The sequence below is a fragment of the Euprymna scolopes genome, chromosome 12 (genome assembly GCF_053919585.1).
Source record: "Euprymna scolopes isolate OS-2025 chromosome 12, ASM5391958v1, whole genome shotgun sequence".
NCBI lineage: Eukaryota > Metazoa > Mollusca > Cephalopoda > Sepiida > Sepiolidae > Euprymna > Euprymna scolopes.
Genome location: NC_136493.1, coordinates 46770244 through 46792813, shown reverse-complemented (window position 1 = coordinate 46792813; position 22570 = coordinate 46770244). Strand labels below are relative to the sequence as shown.

At 33.5% G+C, this 22570-nt stretch overlaps 1 protein-coding gene across 1 annotated transcript in view; it reads right to left on the bottom strand.

The window, feature by feature from the left end:
* Positions 1-4048: 4048 nt before the first annotated feature.
* Positions 4049-22570, bottom strand: part of LOC145291267 (uncharacterized) — a 67859-nt gene continuing 49337 nt past the window's right edge. The window contains exons 6-9 of the mRNA XM_080136880.1: positions 16391-16698; positions 15192-15334; positions 11633-11754; positions 4049-5644 (exon numbers count right to left, since the gene is read on the bottom strand). Coding sequence (XP_079993006.1) covers positions 5124-5644; positions 11633-11754; positions 15192-15334; positions 16391-16698 — 1094 coding nt within the window. The 3' untranslated portion in view covers positions 4049-5123. The remainder of the gene's footprint in view (positions 5645-11632; positions 11755-15191; positions 15335-16390; positions 16699-22570) is intronic.

The window sequence follows — 22570 nt, the reverse complement described above, 5'->3', positions numbered from 1 at the left end:
AGTTATGTGTTCAACATTTCGTCTTTATTGTGAGACTTCCTCTGGATGAATGAAATGAAAACAAAACACCAGTGCAAATATTTGCAAATATATTTTTGATCTAATGAAATGTATGACCCCGTTCCATTTCAGAAACAAAAGTTGTTGGAAATTCAAAAAGGGTGAGGGCACAGGATTGTGAAAGAAAGCAAAATTTTTGTTTTATAACACCATATAGCCGTTGATATATTTAAAAAGATATGATGCAATTCATATTCTTTTTGGAAAAAATATGTCAGTTATAATTCAAATATGGATATTTTCATACAGGGTGTTATTTCACTCGCAGCTACTTAGCCCTATGAAAGTGTACTACCAAAGTGATGCATAGATGCCTTGAAACACCTAGCGAATAACATAAACATAATTATATCACCAGCTAATAAAAGTGGTGGTATAGTAATAATGGAAAAAAGACATCTCTGGAGAAAGTTTGTATACTGTTGGCAGACAGAGACACATATACCAACACTGATTTAAAAACAGTAAATAGAAGTACTGAGACTTTTAACAAACCTTTTAAAAAACAACAAGACTTGGACATCATACATTGAATAACACCTCAATATTCCATCATCTTATGGCCTCCCCAAAACTCACAAACCAGCTATCCCTATGCACCCCATAATATCTGGCATTGGTAGTGCAACACACAAAATTGCACAGGCCATATACAACATTCTAACTTCACTAATGGGCACTATCAGCACTTCCCACATAAAGAACCCAGGAGATTTACTCAAGATAAAAAACGTTAATACATATAACAAAACTATACACAAGTTAGACATATCATTTTACACTAATGTCCCCTCTAAAAAATGTTTAAATTTACTATATACACACCTAAAAACAAAAAAAAACAAAAAATAAGTAAATTCAAAGATTAACTTGCTGTTTCCTCCAGACACGTTTATAAAAATTATTAGACTTATTACTGACATGACTTATTTTCAATTCAATAACAATGTCTACAAGCAAAATTTGGGTCTTCCTATAGGTAACCCTCTTAGTGGAGTATTAGTCTGCTTTTTCTTAGAATTCCTAGAATCTGGTTCTTTCAAATTTATATTAGTTCCAAGCACGTTCTGATCCCCATCTGGCATCAATTAAAATGAATGGCTCTCGTCTTGGGGAGGCCTCAAGTTTTGACAGGCTTCTGGGCTTGACCTTTACTCCTGATCCTAAATGGAATACGTACATCAAATCTGTTGCCAAGGCCGCTGGAAAAATGGTCGGATCCTTCTATTGATCCAGTAGATATCTCACTGCTGATGCAATTCTCTATCTATATAAGAGCCAGATACGCCCAAGGATGGAATACTGTTGCCACATATGGGCAGGAGCTGCTAGAAAAGACTTGTCCTGCCTTGATAGGGTTCAAAATAGACTTCGTGGCCTGGTGGGAGATGTCCTTTTCTCTTTGCTGCAACCTCTATCTCACAGAAGAGATGTTGTGAGTTTGTCTCTGCTTTATCATTATTTTCATGGAAAGTGTTCGACTGAGCTTCAATTCATGGTCCCCCCCTAGCCAAACTTTCACAAGAAACACTCGACTAGCTGAAAACACTATCAATAATTCCCCCATTCTTTATCTGTGCCTAAACCTAAACATAGATTCCATGATCAAAGCTTTCTTAGAACTGCACGCCTGTAGAATTGTTTTCCGTTTTCCTGCTTTCCAGCTGTCTATAATATGGTTGTCTTCAAGTCCGTGAACAAGTTTCTGATGAGCCGTTCCACTTAAGTTAACAAATTTACCGAACTTCCATTACTATCGATTACTATATTGTCCTTTTGACTACTCTACACTAACCCTTATCCTTGAGTGGCCTATCGGCCTTGATAAGTGGTGACGCCTATATTATAAAAAAAAAAAAAAAAAAAAGCACATTTAGATAAATTGATATTTTAATTTTTCGTCCTGAAATACATAGATAACATTAAAGACAAATTAGACTCAGTTGAACACTCCATAAAGTTAACTTATGAAACAGAAAACAATCACTCATAACTTTTTCTAGACATATTTATTATAAAATCCAATAATAAACTGTTCTTCAGAGTGCATTGCAAAACTACACACAAAAATTATTACATACATTTCTACTCACACTATAATAACATAAAAACAGGCATGATATTTTTTTTTTCCTACGTGCATTCAGAATTTTCACTCCAGAATATCTGGACGAAGAATTCGAATACGCTACAAATATTTTGAAAACATTGCAATATCCCACATATTTTATATTATATGCTAAGAAAACAGCCACACAAATATTTTCCAAGATAAATAAACAAAAATCATATACACCAGACATTTCTTTCATAAACAGAAATATTTTACCTACACACACTAAATAAACTAGGAATTTCAATCATACAAGCACACTACAGACTATAAAACAAACATTAAAACAAAAAACATCTCCAAAACTAACCAATTTCCAATGCAAGCATATACACTGTTCTTTGCCAAAATTGCTATCATATATATATGTTGATGAAACCCAACATAGATTAGAGAAAAGGGTTGATGAACATAAAAAATATGTAAGAAACAGCAATTCACCGAATGCATTATTCTTTCATTCATTGCAGCATAATCATAATTTTGACTTCAAACAAGCAAAAACAGTAAAATTTATTTCAAACAAACTATGACGGAGAATTCTTGAATAAGCGCTTATCACCAATTCAAGCACAATTAAACAACATGGACGTTTCTATAATGTATCGCCATTAATAAGTAATCTTCTATTAAACAAACATAATTTAATTTTAGACATAAGTTAACTCCCTCACACTATAGAAAACATCTATATATATATAAAAGCGAAAATGTATGTATGTATGTACGCTTTTCCTCGATGTCCACAAAAGGCTTCTTTCAGAGAAGCGCTTGCTTTTTATATCATCTATAAATTGTAATATCTCAGAGTTACCCACGGAGCTCGCCTGTCTATTTAATTTTATTGACTTTCAATTGTTAATTATTCGACATTTCCCGCATCGGCACGCGTTACATTCGGTTTTCGGTATAAAAAAAAGCTAAACTCGACGAATCACAGGCCGAAAGCCAGTTGTCTCAAGAGAGCTAAGTAACGTTTGTTCAATGTCGACTTCGTCATATCAGACTGTAGCTTTCATTTCGCTCCTCCTAATAAACAGGGAGCGGGTTTAAAAACAAACAAACCGATTTATTCACCTTATTCAAAACTGTCCCGCACAAAATGCTAACTGCTGAATACCTATCGCCGTCACGTCAATCAAAAACGCGCACCTGTTTTTTTTTAACACTTTACTATTTTCCAACTGCGCGTCGTGAAGGCTTCGTTTTTTTTTCACATTTTCGGGTTTTTTTCACATACCCCGAAAAACACCCGGGCAACGCCGGGTACCCCTCGCTAGTCATATAATAATCAAGACATTTAATCAGTCAATAAATTACATAACAAAAATACTCATTTCAGTTACTCATCCATATCTGAATTATAACGGACATATTTGTTCCCAAAAGAATATGAATTGCATCATATCTTTTTTAAATATACGGCTATATGAAAAAAAAAAAAAAAAAAAATATCTTACTCTCTTTCACAACGCTATCCCCCCTCCTATTTTTAAATTTCCAATGACTTTTTTCGTTTCTGAAATGGAAGAAAGTCAAACATTTTACAGCAAAAATATATCTTTGTACTGGTGTTTTGTTTTCTTAATTTCATTCATCCAGAGAAGTTTCACAATAAAGACAAAACGTTGATGAACACTTAACTTGGTTTGTTCCCTTTATTTTTTTTTTTTATATATCTCTCTCTCTATATATATATATATATATATATATATATATATATATATATATATATCATTATAATATCAAAGAGTAAATCTTTAACAAAGCAAAACTTATCAAGATAAGAAAAGCTCAACACTATTAAGAGGAGCAAACAATAATATTAAATGAAAAATGAATAAAAGTTATATACAATTTTATTATATCAACAGAATAATAAGGAAAAATTAAGGGGAAAATTAAGAGAAAAAAAAGCCATGGCATTTTGAAACTAAACACTTCTCATCAGAAAAGGAGAAGGGCCAGAATTATAAAAAATGCAAATATAGAAAAAAACTGACTTAATGGCATTTAAAAATGAAATGAGAATGAAAGAATAGGTGTTGTACCTACTTTTAATTTTTAACATATTCTATTCCTTCATTTGCATTTCATATATACGCGTCATTAAGTCAGGCATTTTGTATAATTCTGGCCTTTCTCTTCTGAGAAGCATTTAGCTTCGAAATGCCATGGCCTAAAGGTTGTTTTTAATTTTTCTGATGATATAAAGTTATATACAACTTTTATTCCGCACCTTTCATTTATTATATATATATATATATATATATATATATATATATAAAATTGTACGAGTCTATAACCATCTCCCAATAAAAAAACAAAAATACCAAAATAAAGAAAAATCTTTGTGATTTACGTACCAACGATAGAAAGAAAATATTTAAAAAAAAAAAAAAAAAAAAAAAAAAAATCACAAATTGCTGAAGTAGTTTTATTTAAATCAAATTTAAAAACAATGAATTTTATGACTAAATGACAATGATGCCATTTTAGCAGGACAAGGGAGATAATTCCAAATACAAACTTGTGATTTTAGAAAGCAATTTTTAACATTGAGAGTGAGGGTGGGGGGGGCATGGAAAAAGCTTAAATTTGCTTAAAAATTATTATTTTTTTTTTTTTTTTTAATAAAAATAAAATTGTGATTTTTGGTAAATGAAATTTTTTTTTTTTTGATAACAGGTACGAACATCAAAGATTTTTTTTAAATTTTGTTTTTCATTGGAAAGGGGGTGGTTATGGACAAGTACCAAAAAAAAGTTTTTGTGTGTATATGTGATAACTGTCCTTTAAATGGAACAAGTGTTATCAAAAACAGCCTCCAGCCCTTGTTCAAACGATTAAAATGAAAGATAGAATTATGAAAGAGTAAAGATAAATAAAATAGGCAGTTACATGAAAAAAGCACCCCCCTTTAATATATATATATATATATATATATATATTACCAATATTCTAGGTCAGAGTCCCCCTCCTCTTCGTTCGCAAAAATATCTGAGTCTTCACTGGAGCTGTTGTAAGGAATTTGCCGTTCAAATAAGAGACTCGTGGTCCCGACTTGGAATGACGAGAAGAGCACAAGCATTCGCTGCAGCAAAAGTTCCGTCTCAAAATTCAAAAGCGAATCATAAGGAAGCGAGAAGTGTCGGATAAAACGTTCGAGAAGTTCTTTGTTCAGAACAGTGGTTACAAACTCTTCATAAACATCATTGTCGCAAATGTCTGATACGTTTTCATAGAGCAACCTCGTCTCCTCAGACAGGAGGGTCGCGATTCGTCGAATGTTGCCACGGAAATATTCCTCAAAAATTACCCGGGCTGTTAATTGTTTCAGCGATGATGTTGTCTGGCCAAACAGCATGTGGAGGAGTTGCTTAGCAATCGGAATGAGGTGGGAAAATTCGGGGAAATCGTCTCGGAGAAGTTCTTGAAGTTCGGATACAACATCAGCATTTGTGAAAAGTCCTGGAAAGAGGAAAAAACAAGAAATCAGTTAAAAAGATGAAAAATCCTAAGAAGACCAACATATCTGCCACTCAAAAAATATTAATAGTATGGAATTTGTTCAGGATTCCCTCTGTATTAAAAAACCCCAAAAATAATGAAAAATCTGTATGATCTACATACCCATGACGGAAAGAAAATACATTCCAAAAGTGTCATAAATTGATCAAGAAGTCTTATTTTTATAATAAATCTGTCTGTTTAAATGTATGTATGTATGTATGTATGCCTAAAACTTTCGACAAATGCAACAGATTTTCACGAGATCGGTACCATTTTGAAGCTCAACATTAATTCCTTTACTCTTAACTGGGCAGCGTTTTTATAAGGAGGGGTCACTTTTTTCACCGATATTTTCGGAAGTCATTCTCTTTTCGATTGACTAGGCTTAATTTAAATTTTCACCACTTCCGATTTGGCGATGGACGCAACGGCAAAGACATCACTTTTTTCCTCCTTCGCGGTACAGGTTTGAGCCTACCACCACTTTTTTTTTTGCTCAATACATACCTCTAAATATCCGGGAAACGCCGAGCACTCAGGCTAGTATTTTTATAAAGGAAACCAACTGGCAGCCCGGCATTGCCTGATTGTATAATATGCTTAAACATGATATTTTAATTCATGCAGATTGCGTATGTATTATAGAATCAACCCTGTATTGATTATTATATATTACAAGGAATAATTTGCAAAAATAATAATGATAATGTTCATAAAATTCCATCTGTGTTTATAATATCACGTCAGCTGATATTTGGGCTCGATGATGTCACTTCTGATTAATGATTAGTTTTACAATATGCAAATGAAAAAATGATTTGCAGTGATTTTAAATGGTACATCTTTTATTGTAAACTCATTAATAAGAAAACTGGGCTTGATCTGTAGTCAAATGATCGATTGATTATATATATATATATATAAGCTATATCTCCAAATTATAATAAATCTAAATCAGTTTTTATTAAGAAATGATTTGCTAAAATTTTATCTCTTCTTGCTGGTGTAACGTAAAATATTCCCCTGTAAAAATTCTTTTTTATCTATAAAAGAAAGAAAAAACTATTTTTTAGATCGAGTTTTTTCTATTTTCGATACTTATCGGATGAATTTCTGTACAAAACATATCTAAGAACACCACCAGACATATAAATTAGCTTTGTGTGAAATTTGCAAAATATAGTTTCCGCTGTTCCAGAACCTACGAGAAAGGAACTTACACTTTTACACACACACACACACACACACACACACACACACACACACACACACACACACACACACACACACACACACAAAGTGACTTTTATATAATAGAGATAAGTTTTTTAACAAGTTTTAATTTTTTGTTACTTCTGCATTTAACACCTATTTCTAACAATACTCCTAATTCCTGTATCATGAGCAGCACTTCTTGATCAATTGCCTCTTCCCATCGGTCTGTATCGGTCCGCCTTTTGATAAAATTGCACGCAGTCTGCAACCATCCGACTACAGGGTAATGGCCAACCAATTTTCTGCATATTGAAAAAAGGTCTTTCTTGGTTAGGCTATCCTTGGCTTCGGAGATCTTGTTTCCTTGTTCGAACATCAACCTTCCTACCTTATTCTGCTGCAATCTCAATTCCAAAATCTATTTTCCAACGATTTGGACGGTTCAGCTGTCAGTCCGTATGTTTTTATATGGTCTCTCACCCTTTCCGCCATCATCTCAGTCTCGTCTACCTGTATATCATCGATATAAGAGCATGGGACTCTTAACTGCATCATCTTTGGTCAACACAGTCAGAAGATTAAGACTGCCGCCATAATTTTTGGTGCAGAATTCAGACCAAATTCTAATTTGATCAAACAACAAATCCTACCTTTATACTCGGCCAATTGATACCGCCATAGTTTTTTGTCCGCATGAATTTGAAGGTAGGCCAACTTTATGTCATTCAGCAGATACTATAGAAATGAGACAACAAAATGGAAGTTTCATTCTATATTAATAAACTTTATTTGTTATCTCCGCTAGTAGCTCTATTAGAAGAGTACAAGAGAGAAACGTATTAGTAAAAGAATTCAGTGTTCATACGCGCTTGTATTATAGTAGTCGTGAAGAGTTCGTTGATAGAGAGAAAAGTGTTCCATGTATTTAAAGATAGAATTAATATATTGCCGACGTGTTGAGGGAGACAATAGTGTTCATAGCTAGTAGCCGTCAGTACAAAGGATTGGTTGGTTGGTTGTTTTTGTTTTACAGCATATCAGCCCTTTTCAGGTTATTTAATGCCAAATCCAAAGATTTTGAAGAAAAATATTTTAATAGAATATATTTGTTGTTTTCAAGTCGGTTTCTATTTAACCCATAGTTGGGACCCTAACTCTGGGTCAGAGTGGACCTGGGAGCAATGGCAATTAAAGGGTGGCTCCACACTCCCCAAAACCTGCAAGCTAGGGCCTCACCACTGGATATAGTTTAAGGTCATATCCAGGACCAGTACAAAGGAAGCCGGTTAAAAGAAGGAAAGGTCAAAGATTTCAGTGCATTGCTGTGTTATCAAGAGTGTGTGGGAGTCGTATCAACGAAAACAGTTCTTTAGCATGACAAAGAATGCATGTGGAAATAAATGCAAGTTTGAAGAGAGATATAGCTAGCTTGTAATACTCACGTCCAGGCGATGTGTGCTTCTGGGCAGAGTATAGAGAAAGAGAGCGAAGGGTTTGTGATTTTGCCTTTTATATACTTGGTCACGTGACTGGGAGCTGGCTTGTGATTGGACAAGCCAGGAGGAAATAGATTTCAAATCTCGAAGTTATGAGAAGTAGCTTCTGCCTATTGGAGCGGCTGCTACAATACTATTGGTTTCACTTGAAATTCACAATTTTTGAATTTCACTACAAGAATGAAAAAGACCCAAATAAATATCTAAAAACATGTTATATCTATAAACATTAAAGGGAAGTCATACTGTAAGTTATTTCCCTTGGTTTCTACAAATATTAATAAAAAAAAAAATATAAGGTGCTGTTTTACAATTTGTCATTGTGTAGAGGGAGGCAACTCTGTTACCAAAATATTCGTTCGTTTTTTCATCTCAGAATTTAACCGACGATATTTTTTTACTAAATCAAAACATTAAGAAAAGAAAGCTGTGAGGATTTTTTTTTTTTTAATGTAACAAAGTTGACAACATTAATAATACAAAATATAGTTTGTAATTAAGCAAATAAAGAAATCTGTCTACCTTTGGTTGGGTAATATAGGGGGGGGGGAGAAGTTAATGTTTCTAATGTGACAGAGGAAGTAACTCTTTAGTTGCTAATAATTTTCAAAGTTTTACTAAATTCCTTTTTTTAAAGTTTTGCAAACAAAGAAACAATCCTGAAGTTGGGTATTTTGTGGACTTATCAAATTATGAAGCCTCATCTCAATATATATATATATATTATATATATATATATATATATATATGTATGTATGAATAAAAAATCAATACGAAAAATATATGAATGTTTATATCTTTTCTGTATTTATTTCCTGTGTGTTGACGTGTAGGAATACAAAAAGTCTTTTGAAAAAACAAAAAACAAAAAAACAAGAATGTTTCCTTCAAAAGCACATATTTTCGACCGATCCTTCGATCTTCCTCAGTGTGAAGTAAATTATATATATATATATAATCCTGTAATTATTAAAAACTACAAAAATTATATATAAAGCAATAGTAATAATTTATAGTTTCTGTATTATTCAAACTACTCGACGCTTCTACACTTGTAACGAAATTTCGGAAATCGTAATACTAAATTTCTCATGAAAACAATGATACCTACATATTCCTTGTATTTTTAAGATTATTATATCCAAAAATTACGATAAGGTAGAAAATTATTAAAGAAAATAGAATTTGAAGAACACAATCGTGTTTGCTTATGTAAGACACAAGAGAAATAATTTGACTCTGAAAAAGTTTTTGGAATTTTCCAAATAGACCCGAGGAAATTGAATCAATGCGATATTTATTATTTTTGCTCAAATAAAATCCGCATTTTTGGTTTCCTGCATGCGCATGGACTTTAGGCAGGTTCAATGTATATACGTTATGTTCATTTTATTTGTTTTGCGTTAGTCAAATTAAACATTTAGAGTTACTTCCCTTGTTTATGGTTTCATTTTGCTTTATTTTATAAAAACAAAATGACTGCAATTTTTCACCTGCTAACACGGTTAAAGTTTTTTTTTTTTTTTTTTTTTTTTTTTACACAGTGATCACCACTTATCAAGGCCCGGAAGCCACTCAGGGATAAGGGTTATTGCAAGTACATTATGTTAGTGTGGAGATTTGATGAAGTGTTTAATTAAGGGGGCGGTTCATTAGGAATTTGTTAACATTGGACTTGAAGACATCCAAGCTGTAGTCCGGAGGGAAGCAGGCAGACGGAACAGAGTTCCACAGGCGTGCAGTTCTAAGAAAGAAGCTTTGTTCATGGAATCTGCGTTTTGATTTAGGCACAGATATAGAGTGGGGGAAATTTTTCACAGTGGATTCAGCTAGACGGGTGTTTTTCGTGAAAGATTGGCGAGGGGGGACCAGAGATTGGAGTTCAGACGAGCACCTGCCATGGAAATAATGATAAAACAAGGATAGGCTTGCAACGTCTCTTCTGTGGGAGAGAGGTTGCAGGGTAGAGAAAAGGGCATCCCCCACTAAGCCACGAAGTCTATTTTGTACTCTGTCAAGGCAGGATAGCCTGTTTTTAGCAGCTCCTGCCCAGATATGGCAACAGTTTTTTTAATAATTCAATAATATTCAGGTAATTTTACACAATTTGGAAGCTGCCATTGTAATTTATTAGAATTGATAAAAAAAAAAAAAAAAAAAAATCAGTAGAAAGCATTGTTTATTTTTCTTTCTGAAAACTCCATTTATCAACTACAAAATCTTATCCTAATAGTGTAGAAGTGGCAACTACTCTTATCTTAATATTATTCTCATAACATTTTTGCCAATGTAACTTCTGACTGCCCTAAAGTGTAGACACACTTGATTTAATTTGGATGTTTTGTATTACATCATATCACTCTTTTCGGATTATTTAATGCTGAATCCACTAATTTTGGGAAGAGGTTTTATGTGTAAAGTTCTTTATATCTTTAAATATTTATTCATGGTGTTTGGTTTGGTTGTTTTGTTTTACAATATATCAACTCTTTTCTAGTTATGTCAAATCTAGTAAATTCGAAACTGGCTTCATCATTCAAATTGTTTATATCTTCAAGTTCATGGTGTTTGGTTTAGTCCTTTTGTACAGAAAAATGGTTTGTTACTCTGCAGAACATGATTGAGTTTTGCAAAGGGAAAGGCAAAAATCAATAAAATCAATGTTTGATGCATTTTAAGTGAGAATGGCTTGTTTTTGTTTTATGGCAGATCAACTCTTTTCAGGTTATTTAATGCTGAATCCAGTTATTTTGAACAAAAATTTCTTAATAGAATATATTTGTTTTTTTTTCAAGTTGGTTTCTATCTAACCCATAGTTGGGACCTTACCATGTACTACCACTCCAAGTCAGAGTGAACCTGGGAGCAATGGCAATTAAGGGGTGGCTCCACACTCCCCAAAACCCACAAACTGGGGGCTCACAATCGGACATAGTTTAAGGTCATATCCAGGACCTTTTAGGTGAGGAAGCCAGTATCTTCAGACAGCCTGGTCTAGTAACACCAGGATATCCGGTTTAATTTGGACATCTATGGATATATGGTGCAACGGATAGTGTTAAGTAATAATGATCAGTTCTAAATGACAGGCTCCAGGGGAAGGGGCCAAGAAAGGAGAGGAGGAAGAAAGAGGGAGAGGAAAGGAGCAGGAGGTGGGAAGGTAAGTGTAAAGAAAAGACGGGGAGTGGAGATACAAACAAAAAAAGGTATCATAGAATATAATAAATTAACTGACCAAAATCAACAAGATGGGAGAACTTTCTGGGCACATCGATGAGTCGTCGATAGCTATTGAGCCAACAAAGCGCTTTCTGAGCCGGAATGGACAGAAACATGGCAAACAAGGGCGATAACTTTCTGGAAAGAAAAAAAGAAAAAGAAAATGTCAGTAAACTTACTGTTATTCCTTTAGCAGTAAGAGGATGAAGTCTTGGAGAAGCTAATAAATATATCAACATATATTTCTTGGCAAAAAGACATTTCCGTTTTTCGACTATTTAGAAATTTTGAAACTAATAACCAGTTTCTATCCGGACATTTTGTTCAATCTATTTTGGAAGAGGATTGAACAAAAAATTGCAGCAGTTTATTCTCACAAAGTGAGTTTTTTTTTTCCCTAAATTTTAAATATCATACACCCAGAGCAATACCAATCCAGAAACTATAAGCTTCATAGGTGTTCGTTTTGTATTTTTCAAATTTTAGTTAAATATACATGTACACATACACACAGACAACTGCCCTTAGACTAGCAGGGCAAGCCAATGTTGCCTGAAGCAAATCTAACCTAAAAATTTTCTTTGCGTCTCTATTTTTCTCCATCCAACCTCTTCTATCTCCGTTGCTTAGACTATTCCTCTCTAGATAAACACACACACAATTCTTCCTATAATAAATTTCTTGAGTTTTATTTCTTTCTTCCTCTTGTCCTCTTCGTCTATCTTATCCTGCCTTTCTTCTCCCCTCTTATGACAGTTCTCTCTGAAAACTGAAATGTTAATTCTGCTGTAAAGGCTAAGATTTCAAATGATTCACTAAGAGGGTACAGGAGATAGATTAATTTTGTTTTATGAAAGAACTAGCCTGGGTGCCCGGATGTTTGGAGGAGTGTGTTGAGCAAAAAAAGTGGTTGTAGGCAGGCAGGCTCGAACCTGTACCACGAAGAAGGAAAAGAACATAAAAAAAGTCTTTGCCGTTGCACCCATCGCCAAACCGGAAGTAACGTAGGTTTAAATTAAGGCTAGTCAATCGAAAAGAGGGGACGACTATCAAAAATATCGGCAAAAAAAGCGACCCCCTCCCTATAGAAAAGTGCCCAGTTGAAGGAATTAACATTTTTAGCCAATTTTTCGATATTTGTCGTCCGAAGGGTCGAGCTTCAAAACAATACTGATCTCATGAAAATCAGTCATCTCTGGAAAGTTTTAGGCAAACATACATACATTTAAACAGACAGGTGAAATTTATATTATAGATTACTTTCTCTCTCCTTCCCACCTCCATAGTCTCACTTAGTGTCTTTCTCTTAATTTTGACTTAACTGATTGGAATTGTTTAGGGGGGGGGGGAAGCTTTTTTTTTTTTTAATATATTTTCTCTCCACACACACACACACACACGGTTTTAAGGTCTCTCTATACAAGTGTTTGTCAGGAAAACCTGGTATAAGGACACTTTTTTCTATAAGTAAACTGACCAAATATTCAAAATCAAATAGTATTCACGACCCAAATAAGATCTCTGGCTAAGAACAAGCATTTGACCATCAAGACAAGAGTTTGTGTGTACGAAGCATGTGTTGAGTATCCTTCTCTATGGGACTGAGACGTGGTCTGCATATCATCCTCAAGAATCCAGGATAAGTGCAAGATGTCCGATCAATCATTGGCATAGTAATTGTCTGTATTTTTGAGATGAGGTGTTTTCATTGATTGAGATTGTCGGACAGACTTCCTCATCTTGGTTGTTATTGTCACAACGTTTCGGCCGTTTTGCCCTCCGGCAGGTGTTTTGTATCGAACTGGGGAACCATTTGTTAGGAGTCTCGAACCCAACCCTTTATTATTATTACGGGGGTACCGTGTTCGGACTCCAGCTAGGCTTTGGGACATAGTTGCTGATTCTCTGTTTTGAATGTTACTTTTCACTGCCTTCGTTCAGGATTGAACTCAGCACCTTTGGGTAACTGTAAACTTTGATACAACGTCTAGGACCACTAGGACATATGGCCGAGTGGTCCTAGACGTTGTATCAAAGAAGGACAGAATGACAAATGAAGAGCTCTTTAGACGGACAGGTTCGGGTACATTTCCCTCAAGACTTAAGTTTATAAGACTTCAGTGGGCAGTTCATGTAAACCAAATGCCATATGAACGCCTACTTCACAATGTATTACATGGTGTTTTGAAAGAGGGTACTCTGCCTGTAGGCTGTCCGCGTCTCAGATTCAAGATGTGCTAAAGCGAAATCTCAGGGATTTCAGTGTGAAATGTGAGCAATGGACAGCATTATCCCAGATCAGAATGCTTGGCGAGCCAAAATTTATACCGGGAAAGAAAGAGATGAGACAGAAAACCTAAAAGACTCAAAATGCGTCAATAGTTTTGACCTCTATAGCATTGTCGGTCACAACAGACACTTGCAAAAGAGGAAGAGAGAGGTATGGATAACCCACACTGGCTTTTACAAGGAATTGTACACCTTTTCCAAATGGTGTTACCTCAAGTAACAGCACAAAGCTGGATACTCCACCAGACTAGATGAATTATTTTCTTCGAATCCAGTAAGACCAAGAGACCACAAGAAAAGTATAACATAACTTATTAAAATGGTCACTTAAGGAGAGGAAAATCATGTTTTTAACTTCTTTACTAATGCAGTGTTTGAGACCTAAAGGTTTTAATGGAATATTCAAATGCCTTTGAATCTCAAAGAGATCAAGCGTTAGTCCCAGGAAAGGGGCCCCTTGATGTCTGAACTTCAAGTGAAGAAAAATGTACGAGTAATATTTGCCAAATACTAGAATGGTCTGGAAATTGGGAATTATTTTATATTAAATTTATACATGAAACTAATCCCCCACTCTTAATTCTAAAGTAATAAAATTAAAAAAATTGCCTTAAAAAAAAGTTCAAGAAAATAAGGTAACATTATAGTAATGGACTATGAAAAAAAAATATTCAAAGATGGTGTTTGATTTTCATGAATTTTGTAGTTTGGTTCACAAAACATTGAAAAGTCGATGCCTCCATTCAATCTCGAAAGATACCCTCCATGTAATTGTGAGGCAAGGGTTGTGTAATCTCCAAGCACACCTCTCCTGAATCGGCACTGCTCGAGTCCAGTTGCAAGGACTGGAAACAATGCCGAGATAAGCGGAGAGCACATACAGCACCTGAAAGTCCCAAAGGGTTACCCATTTAGTACTGACCAGGTTCAATGTTGCTTAACTTCGGTGATCCAGTGGAAACCAGTGTGTCAATGTGATTATGCCAAAAAGATATATAACTAATAATTATCGTTTTAAAATTTTATTAATTTCAACCAATCTGTATATTTTTAACTTAGTAAAACTGTTTTAAATCGTGTGCCTAGTTTAAAAATAGTAAAATGCAATGTATCAACGCTTTTGGTGTAATGTGGTTATCCATTTTGATTTTACAAATCTGAGGTTGTGCTATCATTTATTTTCATCCTTATTTTCATTGTTAACCATAATGCATCATTCATCTCTATTCGCTATATTTCTTAAAGATTAAATACTCCCTCCCTATCCTCTATCTATAAACGCTTACCTTTTCTGTTTAGGATTCTGCATTACAGTTGCTCGGATGGAAGGATCTGCACCTCTTTTTAACAATTGGTAACAGCTGTTCGGGTCGGCTCGAAGCATGCAGTGAAATAATGCTGTTTGGCCTTTTCGATTTTTGACATTTAACTGTATAAAAAAAAAAAATAAATAAATAAACAGAATTTTAAAGAAAATGATAAATTAATACAATATATAATTTAGATGTAATAATGTTCTCAGTGACCGTCTAAACATTTTCTTATTTTCTCTTGGTGATCGTCAAGTAGTTTTTTTTTTTTTTTTTTTTTTTAAATCAGAAATTTATATTTTTACAACTTTTAGCGATTTTAATAGTAAATCATAGCCATTAAAAGAATCATTTTGATCTCAGTAGTTCAACTCTAGTTGTCTCCCTTTATTAAAGATAGTAAAGTGAGACATGCCCTCCTTGCTTCTACATAAAATTTGATTTTCTAGTAAAAAAAAAAAAAGAAAAAAAAACTACTTGATTAATTTACTTAATTTTTAGAATATGACATATCATGCAGCACGAAGATTTTTCTGTACTTTCGTTTTTTTTTAATTAGATTGAATTCTGGACAAGAACCGAATAATTTTGTCTTTTCTTATGGATCAGTTTCGTTTCAATAATTTCAAGTAGAGAAAAAAAGAAAAAATTTAAGAAACCTTTTTTTTTTTTATTAAAGCCTTGTATATAAAATTCACTATGTCTGTGCCTCCATATTTTCGATCTATCTTTTCCGAAACTAAAAGGCACTAGGGGCCTCAAATGATTGGATTTTTTATGGACTATTCTTTTATGGGTTTTTAGCCAGTTAAAATAGTTCTTAAGGGGTCAAAAAGGGGTCAAAATTGAAAAAAAAAAAAAAAAAAATCGTTATACACTTTGTACATTCATCTTAGTTTATTTTTAATCAGTTCATATGCATGTTGCATTAGTGTAGTGGTAACGTCACCAACTTTCAAAATTACAGTTTTGCTTTCAGTTTTGATTCTAGCTGATGGCACCCAAAATATTTTTTTTTTTTTACTTTTGAAATCACGACTATAATATATACGAAATCTGGACAAATTAAAATATCATTTAACTGTATTTTATAACTGGGTCCCCACCACCACCACCACCATTAGTTAAGCTCATAAGCATCAAAGATAGGAAACAAAATAAAAAATAAATCTTACATCGACATCTCGTTGCTTGATGAAGAATTCAAAGAACTCTTTTTTGACACCTTCGATCGTCAGGTTGTCTTCAAGCGTGTCATCACTCGATGTGGGTGACAAGTCTTCGATTCGCTTGCTGTCTGTTTCACAGATGGAAATGTCCGATAGGCACAAGAGTGGAGTGTTTCTGTCATTGTCCAGGGCGTTCACGTTTCCACCGTTTTCGTACAGCAGCTTTGCCATTTCGGTATCGAAACCCCGAATGGCCAAATTGTGGAGGGGAGTCCGATGATCTTCATCGTAAATGTTGGGATTACCTCCAAGAGCTGAGAACAAAAAATAAAAAAAATAGATAAGTTAAATGAAAGCATGTCTTGTTGCAGTTAACATCTACATATTAATTTACTTGTCTGCAATAATGTTTTTTTGTGACACTCAATGTACAAACAGTAATTAATGAGAAACAAATTACCTCCCTCTATAGTCGCTCTTTATCAGTTAAAAAATCATTAAAACCACTTCCCCTTCAAAAATTGTAAAAAATGGCTGGCTGTTTATGGTTTCAAATTAGCTATTTTATTTTATAATTTAAAAAAAAAAGTTATGTTAAGAGCAAACTAAGTTTTTTTTATTATAATTTCTTTTTAAAATTAAAAAAAATATGCAAGTGAATTGACATCTGTTCCTTTATAATTTATATAAAAAATTATTCAGAAAAGAAACAAAATATGTTGTGCGTTAAATTTTCACTGAAAAAATTTAATTTTTTTTTTTTTTTAAAGGCAATTCTTTTTAGCTTCAAAACGTTAAAAGAATTTGTTAAAAAATTGTTTTAAATTCCTTGTTATTTGTTCTATTTTTTTTTTATTAATAATGCATTTTAAAAATTTTTATCTACCATGGAATTTCCACGGGTTCTGCTAGTATCTACAGTAGAACCCCAGGATACAGTATTAAAAATTAGTAACAAAATACAGTACATACACATAATCAAATCTATCTATATATATATATGCTCTGAAATGCTCTTTTGAAAAATCATTGAGCTGAGATTATAATAAAGTTGGTATTATAGACAATTATATTCTAAATTTGCAACAGAAAGGAATTGTCGATAAAATAAAATAATATATACATACATATATATATATATATAAATAAAAGGCAAAACGGCTTTTTATATGTCCAAGAAAGTTTTTTTGGGGGGGTGGGGGGCTCTCGACCACGTTACTATTTTTTTTTTTTTAGAACTTTCCTTATACTCCCTAGATTATAATATCTACGATTTACAAATGGACGTCGTTTCTATATTTGTTTTGATTGACTTTTAAAAGAACCCCTGGTTCACCGTGTTTGTTTCTCTTTCTCGTATAAATAAAGCGAAATTGATTGAAGCAAATGCAACTCCCTAGCCTTCCAGCCAAGACGTCTAGAAAGGCAGTTAGGTTGATCAATGTGGGGGAAACCCTCCATATCAGACAATTGCTATTCATTTGGACTACTGCCAGAGCTCCCCCCTTTTGTGGTTTTCCTCAACACCGTGGAGAAGCGGAAGCTTAATTGGCCTGCAGTCAGACTTCCACTTCTGCACCTGCATGAACGCATTCACTTAGCAAGTCAACTTTTTGATTGGTATCGCTAAAATTGAACGTTTTTCACTTCCTCTGGTGTCATAGTGTAGTGGTAAGATGTCGGGTTTCCTTTCACTTTCACCTTTGCGTCACGGGTTCGAGCCTGCATACTAACACTTTTTTTGTTCACACACCTCCAAACACCTGGGCAACACCGGGCACCCCCGCTAGTAACATTACAAATAACACTGTAAGGCGGGTTCTAATGTATTATTATATTAATGAGTTAATCAACGTTTGTTTCTCTAAGGTTTTTTTCCCATATATCTAAGCTTGTAAATGAATAAATATAAAAGATTTTTTTCATTTATCACTTGTAGATTACCATCAAAACAGGTTAGCGTTATTTAAATCAGTAATACAAAATAAGGTTTTGAAATTCTGTAGATTTAATATTGTTGGGACCATTAATCAGAATGGAAATCAGAAAAAAAAAAAAAATGTGCCTATTTTCCGATGCCAAAAAACGATTCTTTTAATTGTTTAAAATTAAATTTTTTATTGCTCGTACTAATGGTAAAATTCATATCAATTTATTTTAAAAATTAAGATCAATAGATCTTCCCATGAGTGTATATTTACATTTGCAAAAATATTACATGGGTTTTTACGTTAATCTGAAAAATAATAACACAATAGCTAAATATTTAGAGACTTTAAAAAACTTTGAAATTGGAATTGGTAATTGTATCGGAATCGGGGGGGGGGGTAATATTAGAATTGTCCCATCACTAATATATAGTACAGACGAATAATCCAACGATAATCATTTAAATATAACAAATTACAAACTAATTAGCATATGGTATAATCCTGTGGACACATTGGTTCTCCTTAGACCACCAAACGTAAGCAACATTGAACCTGGTTAGTACCAGATGGGTAACCATTTGAGAATACCAGGTGCTGCATATGGGATGAGGTCAACACCTCCCTGCATGAACTGCAAAAATGTAACATCTCCCATAATTGGGATATACATGTAACTGGGGGCCCCGCTTGTAAATTTGATATTCCTTAGACATTTCCTCTGAGAAAATCTGGTTCAGCCCACTTAGGGTGAATGTTACTGGCTTAATTAGCATTACTATTCATTTTTTTTTTTAAACAGTTCATAATAAATTAATGTTAGAGTTTGAAGCTGTCCATCTAACACTTAACTTTGCCTAGTTTTATATCTTGAAGTGGTGTGTGTGTGTGTGTGTTTTTTTTTTTAGCTCTTTATATTGAGTTGCTTCATGCCTTGTCTGGAGTGATTTCTATATAACCCCCCCCCCCCCAAAAAAAAAAAACGGGATCTATTTATAGGAATTTGGCATGATAGAGTGGGTATTAATGCAGGCATATAATAATTTAGTGAAAATATAAGTATATTTAAAAAAGTAAAATATAAGTATATTTAAAAAAGTAAAATATAAGTATATTTAAAAAGTAAAAAGGGGAATAAATAGACAAATAATTGTTACCAATGATAGAAAATTTAATATTCTTTCAGCCTGTAAGTTTTAAACTTCAAAACTATTTGTAAGTTTTGTTATTTTCAGTCAACTAATTCCATTCAACAAAATGGCGGTTAAAGGTTTCTTTTTAGATGGTCGCTTATTTCACATGTAAAATATATCAAATGAAATATAGGCTTATAGTACCATTAACCCTAATTCTAGAGGCGATTTTCTAGCTGGATTAAGGTAAGTTTGCTTTTTATCTTTTAAGCATGCAATAAACCGCCTAAATAAAAAAATTGTCGGCCATCTTTGTTTGAGGAAATTAGTTAAGTGAAAGTAACAAAACAAATTTTGAAATATAAACGGAATTTATGTTTATAAAATGCAATTCAATGCAGAGGTGTAATGAATAGACACAAACTGAAGGGAACAGTGAGGATACTAAAAAGAGCTCTCGGTTGGTTTCAATAAAAAGCAGGGTATTGTTGGCAGCTGGTTTGACTGCCCCATACTCAGCATTACAAGCTTCAATTTTTGTTAATTTTAATTGAAAATTTATATTTTGCAGATCGTTATTATTACAGCATATAATAAGTGGAAAAATTAATCCTAAAAATGGTAAAACTGCATCTTGGCAAGGATATAAAAAACCGAATTGCAGGGTTAAGGCAGTCCAAAATGACTTACAAGCAGATTTTTGATATTTTAAGAAAAGAAAATGTGAAAGCATCTTTCTGCAGTGAAGCGAATTGGTTAAAGGTTCGAAGTCGAACGCTCAGTAAAAAGGAATTCTGGATCTGGTTGCCCTAGAGCATCCACTTTGAAGGATGACCACAGGTTTAAATAACTTGTTTTGAAGGATCGAAAGAAATCTTATTTTGACCATAGCAAAGAATTCAAAATGAGCTGGAAATTCTCTTTCTAGACATACAATATCTAGACGAATGAAAGAAATGGTATTTTCTTCTAAAATGTGTGCAAAGAAGCTATTTTTATCTAAGAAGAATATCAATGATAGAAAGATTTTTCTTGTGTTATGGCAAGAAAGATGCAGACTGGTTCAGGAATGTTTTCTGGTCAGATGAATCAAGATTTTGTCTTGTTAGTGATGCTCCAAACGGTGCAATCGGAGAACTGGAGAAAGATTTTCGTCAAGTTGCATTAAAACGACAATTAAACATGAGAATGGAGGGATAATGGTATGGGGAACTTTTACTGCAGTAGGAGTTGGGGAACTTATTAGATGTAAGATATCAATCAATGCAAAGGAATACATTCGAATATGAGAAACAGGACTGTTACCAAGTATCCAGAAGCTGGGAATATCCCAGGATATTATTTTTCAACATGATAATGCCCCTGCACACACTGCTAAAGTCACAAAAAAAAAAAAAAAAAAAAAAAAAAAAAAAAAATTGATTTTCTGATAATTCAATTGATGTGAGGTTTTGACCAGGTCAAAGCCCCGATTTGACCCAATCGAGAATATTTGGTCCATAATATATTGTGCATTGGCTGGAAGAACTTTTCCGAACAATGACAAACTGTGGGAAGCTGTATCAAGCAAATGGAATAGCATCTCCTCTTCAGTGTTCCTCTTTGGTTGAGAGCACGTCTAAAAGGATTGATCTTTTAAAGAAATCAAAAGGGAATGCGATTTCATACTAAGCATTTATTAAAGTAAATGTCTTGTTCTGTGTTATTAGTCTCGTTTAAGTTTCCTTGTTCAATTGTTCTTTGTTCAATATAGCTTTTAGTGCAATAAAATGTATAAAATTTGTTTGGCCCATTTTTTTTTTTTGCTCACGAATGTATATATCTCTACAATTATAATAAATGTAACTTTGTGTGTGTGTGCGCGCGCGTGTGTGTGCACTCGCGAGTTCGCTCCTTATAAACTCCGAAACGGCTAAACAGATTTTATTTTAAATTTACGGAACTTTAGTGTATAAGTCTGGGAGTGATCTTAGTTAAGTTTTGTCTCAGAATACCCCCGATAATTACCGATAATCAAAACCATTATTTTAATTAATCTATCATCTGTAAAACCATTTTTTTCATGTTGTCACTTAGCAACAATGATAGAACAATGGGCCATAAAATTTTTACTGTGGGTAAGTTGATAGCGTGTTATTTTTTATTTTATTTTTTTTGCATGACATGGTCTGTAGGTTCAAACCCGTACATAAATTTTGTTAATGTTTTTTTCCATTAACTGGAAAGAAGTTTATATAAAATAATTTTCCCATTGTGCAATAGCCACAGCATGCACCTCTGATAGTCGAAAACAAATCTAATGAAGGGTTATTTTCTCAAAGTATAACACAGATACTCCATATATGTAAAAGGCACTTTTTCTATGCGAGTTCATTTTTTTTATGGACTCCGAAATGGCAGAATGGATTTTTTTGAAATTTTACAGAAATGTACTTTGTCTTGGTTAGAGTGTTATTAGATGGGAGGGGGGGGGAGCATTCCACTACTAAACCTAAGTATTAAAAATCAATAATAAAAAAATCTGATTACAGAAGGAATAGTCTGATTCTGACAAAAGTGAACACCCTTATACAGCCTAACAAACATCGAAAGTACATTTGGGAAGTTTTATCACCACGCAAGCAGTATGGCCCGGCATATAAAATCAACAGTAGGTTCTTTGATAACTAGGGCTGTGACAACAGCGTATTCTTTTCATTGTTTTGACTCTTGAGTATATATCCATTAATATCTTATATGTTTTTCTACACACTGATGCGGTTCTCGGTTGATTGACTGTTTCTTACTGTGTCGGATATATACTTGAGAGTCAAAAGAATGAAAAGAATATGCTGTTGTCACAGCCCTATCGATAACACAGGGACGTGTTCGAAATGAAGGTTTCTGTTTAGAGCATAATTGAACTATGAAACTTTACTTTTACATTTTAAACTTTAAATTCCATTATATAAAATTAATTTTATAAAATCAATGGCAGGTTCTCTACAGTGTTATATAGGGTTACAATATATAGTTGTTTAAGTAGCTGCGAGGAGGCATGTGAAGCTTCCTCCTGAATAAAGTCGTAGGAGGTAGTCAATCGATTTGATTGAGAAATGGGCGATTTTACTGATTTCAATGATTAT